The following is an 8,613-nucleotide window of genomic DNA, read 5'->3' as shown; positions in this document are numbered from 1 at the left end:
AGGATAATTTCAATGAGTAATTGAGCGGATGACGCCAAGCTTATTGACGATTAAAGTACTAGGTCAAACAAACTGAAACATAAAAGATCCATGATAAAACCAATAGTTGAATCAAAGTTATTTTGAAATTTCATCTCTAGCTTCACCTTTTTCATCTCAATGTTCCTCCCACGAGACTATGCTAATTAAACTCGATGTTACGAGATGGGAAAGAACACGACAATCACTTTCCTTTTAAGAAATAACTTTACCTTTTCTAAAATTAAAACTTCCCATTTTTTTTTACTTGCGGAGATTTGAGCACCAAGTTTCAGGGAATCCGCTCCAATTTTCAAAATTTCCTTATTTTAATTTTTGGAAAAGTTTCAAATTGCTAGAAAATTCAAACAATGAGAATTTTTGAAATTCCAAATGTTTGAAACTTTTTATTTTAAACTCAAAAATGGAACTTATGGAATCTCAAACTTTTCAAAATAATTGAAATTTTAGAAAGAGGTAGAAAGAGAGAAAGCTTTTTCACAAAGAATGACAACGGGCCATATTCACATTGGGTAAGGCTCTAAAAAACCAGACCGGCTGCCTATCAATTACCAGCACACAAGATATCCGTGGGCACAATCTTTGCCCATGCGCAAACACGCTTTATACCTAGGTATAAATGGGGCTCCACGAGCACAAAAAATGGACATACAAAGATAAAAAAAGCTCATTCATAACATTAACTAACCGGAATGTACATGCAAGTATAAGAAAATTAACGAACATAATTTTGTCTAAGGTGGTTGAGCACACAAACTTGGAAGTCTAGAGATTGAGAGATCGGATTGGATGATTTTGAGGATTGACTAAAATGTATATCCAACGTGTATCCATGGAAATCCACCTCTATAGTTCCTGGTAAGGCGTTTGGTACCCCTTCTCCCTAGGACACTCACATGGGCAGCGATTAGGGGTGGATCTCGATACCCGTTGGCAGGGCCTTCAGTCAACTGGTTTTAGGGTCAATGTTTGATGGGGCGGCGCTCAGGTGGTGGCGGCGGTGTCTTCTCCAATAAAGTCTCTCGGGCTTCAGCTCCATCTCGGCGACAACGTCGAGAAGTTTGTGGGAGTGGTGTGGTTTTTGAGACTTTTATGGTTGCGGGGATCTCCACCAAGGAGCTTCATCGAAGGTTATTCCTTCTTCTTCTTCCCTAGGACGGATGTGGCATTCTAGACCCGTTCGGCGACTTCCTATCCGCAACCAAGAACGCCAGGACGAGTTAGGGAGGAGCGGCAGCGTGCCATCGACACGGTCTAGAGAGGTTGAAGACGAAGTGCATCTCAAAAATTTAGTTGTAATTTTCATTTCAATTGAGGTCCTTTGTATTATTCGATGTTTCTTTTAATGCCAGGGCCCTTTTCGCAAAAAACATGTATCCATGAAAATAATGTAGTATATGCCTAACGTACGTGTTCAGGGCACCCGCCTGCGAGAATCTATGAAAAACAATGTTGTTCATATACACAACTGGACACGGTATTAAATTTACCCAAGTCCATCCTTAATCTTCACATAGGTCGACCCACACCCCGTGTCCCTTTTTTTGTCTAGCCCTCATTCGAGATCACGCCCTCCACCCCCACCCTCTCTTAAATCTTGATCACGATTACCTGTGAGGGAGCCTTCTCATCTACTATTTGCCAAGTGTGCGGTTACTGGGGAGGAAAATTTCTCGTCTGCCATTAGAGGTGTTTCTCATCTACCTTGAGGTACGATGATAAATGAACCATGTACATATTGAACCAATCACAAAATCCCTCCTTAGGCTTCACATAGGCAGTCCCCACGCCTTTGCCCTACATACTAGACCACGCCACCCACATGCGAACTAACCTTTCCCGCGGTTATGTGCCACACAACCTTCTTGTCTGCGGTGAGCCAAGTGTGCAGTTACCGGTGAGGGAAATTTCTTATCTTCGTTGACACGTACACGATTACCCGTGACTGATCCTTCTCATCTAACATGACTATGATAAAAGAAATATGGAAGACCCTAAACTTTATGTACCCAACTTGTGTCTCTCTCGGATAGCCCACATGCCACGCTAGGATCTAGAGCTATAGAGAGGCTCGTACACAAGATATTTCATATGGGCCCACTTTCCAAGAACAACGATTATTATTCTGGTGCATGTTTCAACACATAATTAAGGGGGATCGGGGTGGGGTGGGGTGGGGTGGGTGGGGGGGGGGGGGGGGGGGAGGGTCTCCTCTCTACTGCTTCGGCGATTCCCGTATTGGCATTGCCTAGTGGGGCCACCGGTAAAATACTAGACTTAGCATGATCAATGCTTATGTTGTTTTCAGTGTTTGTGAGCTTTATTGCTCTACGTGGCCACACGGTATCGAACGTGCGACATGTACTTCTACTCCAAGATATGGGTTACTCTTTAAACCAATGATTCCTCCTCTCTTTTTAGACTTGTAACATAACTGGTATCACTTGCACAACTATTTAGAACGTACACATAGACACGCGTTAGATAGACCCATATGGCAGATCTGGAAGATGGATTTATATTTTTTTTTGCATACTAACTTATGTTTCTTTCTTTTTAATTACGACTGAATAAATAAAAATGATGCAAACCTCAATCATGAAGCGGTCTTCCTCTAATACCGGTTATCATGACAATACCCAATAAACCAAGCCTCCGAATGAGAAAATTTCAGTGGAAGGACGATAGTCTAGAATTGGCAACCCACTTGCGGATAGGGATTTCGTACACCTGAGCGTCAGTGCTCCCGCCACATGTCAATCTGCCCGTGGGTGGTTTGTTGGGCCACGCATGCATTTCCATGGAATAGGAGCACACAAAATATAGAAATACAAGGAAATACAGTACATGTTGTAGAAGTTAGGTGTAGGTGCCAGACCATCTGTTCAGCTGTGCCAGAATTTTGCGCATTAAATTAGGATGGGCCACACTTTTCCTATACACTGCAGGACCATTGGTTCGAACAGATTTTGACCGGCTTGTTCTCGTAGTACTGAAGATCTGCGAAGTGTACGTCTGTCACACAACATAGACATAGGTAAGAGCATTTTCACCGGTGATCCCCAAATAAATGTTGGCAGAGACGCCAGCACTACGGTATAAGAGCACCAACACTGCATCATTTATTTGGGTAAGGTTTTTCCACACCGGCGCCTTCATAGACAACCTCCAATAGAATTTAAATGTAAAAAACATTTAAAAAATGAAATTCATATAAATTTAGACTAGTTTTATACAAAAGTGACTCGAATTTGAACTAAAAACAAAAAAAAACTAGCGACGCCCCCGGAAGGCGTTGTAGTCGAGGTTGTCCGCGTCGCCATCGTCGCTGCCATTGTCGCCGGACAAGTCGAAGGAGCAATCGTCCTTCTCCTCCTTTGGCGCCGGTGGCTCAGAAGGATCAGCGAGATCGACGAAGTTCTTGCCATGGTCCATGGCGGACCAAACCGCCGCCTGCAGCGGATCGAGCGTGATCTACCGGTAGTCCTCGTCGACAGAGCGGCCGACAATAACATGCAACCCCGGGAAGTCCTCCGGGTCTTCGCCGCCACAGAGGGTCGCCTCCGCCTCCATCTCCCACCACCTCTTCCTCGCCAGCGGAGGTGGTGGCGAGCACGCAGCGTCCTCCCCCTTGGGACGGCGGCGTTGAACTGTCCCCGGCGTCCTCTGAGCCGGAGCCGAAATTATATAGCTTTTGGAGAAGGATCTCGCTAAATAAAATAGCTCATTATATTAAACATTGGTTTAATGAATATAAATTCAACTAAGAGAAACGTAATTTGTTTTGTAAATTCATGAAACATAATGAGAGACTCAAGATAACACCACTGCATGCCAGATTTCACAAGTAATTAAGGTTATCAACATGCAATTTAGGGGGCATTCATAATATGATCTTTTCGTCCGTACAAAAAAGTATCAACTTTATTAAATTTTAGATGCATTTATATACTAAAACGAGTCTAGATATGTTCATATTTAAAAAAATTAAAGCATTCTTTTACGGAGGGAGTGAGTTCTACTTCATCGGTATTATTCTGACTTTTTTGGTCGGGGCAAATAGACGTGGTGAATAATTCCAACCTAAAAGAACCAAGTATATTTGTGTTGACTTTTCCAGCATTAGAAAAATATCTTACTTTTATTATTAATTATTAGATATAACTAAATTTTGACAAATTTAAATCATGCCTTAGGGAGTACGTTGCATTCAGTCATCTGACGAAATCACTGCTAAATCTACCATGGTGCACTGTGCAGCTCATAAGGCCTACCAATGACAGGTCTAGGAAAAGTCAGCAACTGTGTCGATTGCCTCCCACAGGCCACGGTCCCATTTGTCCTGACATTAAATGCTCTGCTAGAGAAATACACAGTGACTCATGATATACGAGAGCAAATACCACAACTAAACTTAGTCCCTACTAGAAGCATACTGCCAGATGGATGAACGGATTGACAGAACCAACGGTGCAGATGAAGTCCACTTGGCAGGAGCACTGGTGCTCATGTGCCGAAAGGACTTTTCGCCCACTTGCCCACTATATAAAAACCTGGGGAAATTTTCCTTATTTACAATATGCTTGACTGTTGGTCGGGCAACTTCAGTCATGGCCTGAATGGAAGTAGAACCTCATGTAAGCGATAAAGTAGCAAATATGACATCATATCTTGGTAGCGCGGCCGAGAGTGGCGGTGGCAGGTAGGCCCTTGTGCCCTTCCCTGGGTGGCACTCCTCTCCGTCAGGTTAGGGTTTCCTCCGTTGCTAGTAGGCGGCGGCGGCCTCGTCGACAAGTCAGTGGCTATGTGGTGGTCGCCTCCTCTGCCGGAGGTGGTCGGCCGGATGTTTCGGAGTGAGTGGGGTGGTGCATCCGCCGTTGAAAAACCATGCTCCGACTCCAGTTTAGGCGGGCGATGGCGGTGTGTACACACCATTCTCTTGTTGAAGGCGTCGTCGTTGCGGTATGCTCCCGCTTTACTCGAGTTGCTTTCGGGGGAAACCCTAGACCAGGGTATCCCGATTCAGCAATGGTGGCACAGCTGGCATCGCTCTCCCTCACGAGGGCATTGTTTCTGGGAGCAGCTGCCTGATGGTGGTGCTAGGAGGTCTACCCGGGGCTATGCAGAGCTCTACCTTGAAGATGGACCAACGGTTGATGGAGGTGACAGACTTCTGAAGCGAGAGCATGAGACACTCGCAGAGGGTTTGCTACACTGGTCATGTGCTCCAGTTTCTTCGTAGGGTGACTCAGCGATGTCTTAGCTGATGGGGCGTTTGTTTCTGTTTTTAAGACATAGGCCCTGACAACATGTTTCTTCACCCATTGTCGGGTTCGTAGGTGTTGTGTGGTGGTTTCAGGTTCTGCGATGTATGCCTTTGGCATATCTTTGTTCGATAAAATCTAATTAAAGGCCGTACGCATCCCTTTGATGCTGAGGTTGGGGCTCTATTTCCCCTTTCGAAAAAACCTCATAATTTTGATGCGACACGATGACATTGAATTATTAGTGTAGATGCACCGCATACACGCATTATATTCAAACAACCACTAAGCCACTCACATAAAAAATGGTAAAATATGCAGGCTCACAACTAAAACAAATTACTCTAACCCAACAATTCCAATGCATTAAGTCCATATAAACCTTGGGTCCATTGTGTAAACAACAACGAATATTGTATTGATAACTTGGTGGCATGATCGGTCACAATTATATGAACTATGTCAAAGAATATCAAGGTAGGACTTAGTGAAGGATGAGTGTAAAATACACTCATTATCCGTGTGATCTATCAATATATATGCGCCTCCTTTAGTAGCTTGCCGTCTCTAGTCATAGAAGCGTGGACAAAGTGGGATATTCACTTTGGCTCATAGAAGCATTTGCTGCCGTTGTGTGAATTTATATTTCGAATTGTTAAAAAAAATTAAAATAAATTTTCCATGTACATCTACACATTTTATGGTCGTACACAAGTTTTTCAGAAAAAACTAAAAAATTATGTGGCTCCTGTAAAAAAGATAAATTTAGTGCTATAACACGACTACGTACAGGACATCTTTTTGTCTTTTTTGTACTAGCCATAAAATGTTATTTCTCTACGAAAACTTATGTACTAACATATAATGACACGATGTACACCAAAAAAATTATGTCAGAATTTTTTTGACATTTTAAAAATTGTATTTTAATTATTTTGTATAATGGGAGCATTTGCTCCTATGAGCCAAAATGCCACCTCCGGACAAAGTATGGAACTGATGTATACATCATTTTTCCTTACATAACAAAACAACAACGTTTGTACAAAATAACAGTTACAAGAGTGTAGCCTCGTTTTCTCGAAGACTTGGGAGTATGTAGTCCCATTTTGTAGAGAAGACTTGGCATGAGACGGTCTTTTTTGCTCATATATACTTTCTCTTTCTCAAAATAGGATGGTTATAGCTTTTGCTTAAAGTCAAACATTTTAAAGTTTGAGGAACTTTATAGAAAAGGATATAAACATCTACAATACTAAATGCACATAATATATTCATATTCCACGAGATTATTAATGTTAATACCTTTACTCAATGGTTGGTCAAATTTTAAGAAGTTTAACTTTAACCAAAACAGAATATATGCATCCGATTTGCGGAAGGATGGAGTATGTAGTACAACAACATGAACACATTATTCCAATGTGACACGGCAACATTGCATTATTGGTGTAGATACATTGCATGCGAGTATTCAAACCACCAATAAGGCCCTCATATAAAATAAATTATACCAGCTCAAAAATTGTTGGCCACTAGGGTTACATTGTGCCAATAACCGTCTTTATTGTATCCGTAGCTCTATGGAACAACCATCCAAACTATGTCAAAGTAGATACTATATGATTTCCCGTGTCTTTAAATACCCCTGCAATGGCAGACACGCACACACAAAAACACAAACACATACAGTAAATAGACAAGAGAGGGGGGAGAGAGCATGGAGGATGTGTTGATCAGGCACCGAACCTTGGAGACCGGCCCTGAGATGGGCTCCAAGGGGACAGTATTGTTCTTGCACGGCTTCCCGGAACTATGGTACTCGTGGCGTCACCAGATAGAACATCTGGCGGCGCGGGGGTACCACTGTGTTGCGCCCGACCTTCGCGGCTATGGCGGCACCACCGCCCCACCCGATGTAGGATCTTACACCGCCTTCCATATCGTCGGTGATGTTGTAGCTCTTCTCAATACCCTCGAGCTCCCAAAGGTACAATTTCACTCATAGACTTCTTGTACAAATTTGTGGCCGGTCTGATTATCTGAAGAAGGGCTAAGAAAAGTCAGAAATCGTCCACGCACAGCAAAGATAAGCTGCATGCTTGAGCTCATGTCATCTTATTGGGCGAGAGATTTTACCGTTTGCAGGTGTTCTTGGTGGGGCACGACTGGGGCGCGCTGATCGCGTGGTACGTGTGCCTCTTCCGGCCGGACCGCGTGACGGCGCTGGTGAACACCAGCCTCGCCTTCATGCGCAGTATCATGGCGCGCACCGGCCCCGGCTTCGTGATGCCCATCGAGTACTTCACCCGAACCTACGGCCCGTCCTACTACATGTGCCGCTTCCAGGAGCCCGGCGTCGCCGAGGCGCGGCAGTTCGCGCCGGCGCACGCCAGGCGCCTCCTGCGCCAGATCCTCTGCCACTGCTTCAGCCACGGCGTGGCCTGCGACGAGGAGATGGACGACGACAAGTACCCGACATCGACGCTCCCTCCCTGGCTCACCGAGGCCGACGTCGACTACTTGGGCGCCGAGTTCGAGCGGACCGGATTCGCCGGCGGCATCAACTACTACCGCAACATGGACCGGAACTGCGAGCTGGCGGCGGCGTGGTCGGACGCCAAGGTGCAGGTGCCCACAAAGTACGTGGTCGGGGACGGCGAGATCACGTACCACTTCGAGGGGGTCCAGGAGTACGTCCACGGGGGAGGGTTCAAGAAGGACGTGCCGCTGCTCGAGGAGGTGGTGGTCATCCCCGGCACCGGCCACTTCCTCCAGATGGAGAAGGCGCAGGAGGTCAGCGACCACATCTACGAATTCATCGCCAAGTTCTCTCAATGATAGTATTTCAAAACTCCAGCGACCATCCGCATCTATCTTCGACCACGCACGAGGCCGACAACCATTTGAAAGTCTCGAGTGCCCACCAATAGCATTCATGTTACTGCAGGATTGCAGGTGCCCCCAAAACTGTTTGTTACTATGTCAGAATCTCAACATGGAATAAAAATGCGCTACACAAAGTTTTTATTTCTCAGACGAAGCAAGAGCTATTTCTCTGCATCCATCTTGCTTAGGTTTGTTTGCTTCAGCTTTTATAATCTGCTTCTGCTGTTAGAAAGTTATAAAAGCCAACCAAACGGATATTTTAACCACAGATTCCACCAAGGCAGCAACTTTCGCTAGTGTACATACATAAGCTAGTTCCGTGGAGTACCAGCCTGTGATTAGATGGTTAGGAGGGCAGTGACATCCCAGCCTATCAAAGTTTAAATCCTAGGTTAGGAGGCGATGTCACGTCAAATCAGTT

General features: G+C 44.8%; 1 protein-coding gene across 1 annotated transcript; it reads left to right on the top strand.

Moving 5' to 3' along the window:
- The first annotated feature begins 6,990 nt into the window (after nt 1-6,990).
- LOC127294486 (epoxide hydrolase 3) lies at nt 6,991-8,340 on the top strand. Its single transcript, XM_051324314.2, has 2 exons — nt 6,991-7,293; nt 7,452-8,340. The coding sequence occupies exons 1-2, from the start codon at nt 7,024-7,026 to the stop codon at nt 8,142-8,144; spliced, it is 963 nt and encodes a 320-aa protein (XP_051180274.1). The 5' UTR covers nt 6,991-7,023; the 3' UTR covers nt 8,145-8,340.
- The last annotated feature ends 273 nt before the right edge of the window (nt 8,341-8,613 follow it).

Source organism: Lolium perenne, chromosome 4 (assembly GCF_019359855.2).
Source record: "Lolium perenne isolate Kyuss_39 chromosome 4, Kyuss_2.0, whole genome shotgun sequence".
NCBI lineage: Eukaryota > Viridiplantae > Streptophyta > Magnoliopsida > Poales > Poaceae > Lolium > Lolium perenne.
This window is presented reverse-complemented; position numbering and strand designations above follow the sequence as displayed.

What these genes read in the sequence shown, in the direction of transcription:
- LOC127294486 (XM_051324314.2), top strand. Translation starts at nt 7,024, where the DNA reads ATGGAGGATGTGTTGATCAGGCACCGAACCTTGGAGACCGGCCCTGAG. An exon ending in ATACCCTCGAGCTCCCAAAG is followed by an intron (nt 7,294 to 7,451) that starts GTACAATTTCAC and finishes TACCGTTTGCAG; the next exon opens with GTGTTCTTGGTGGGGCACGA.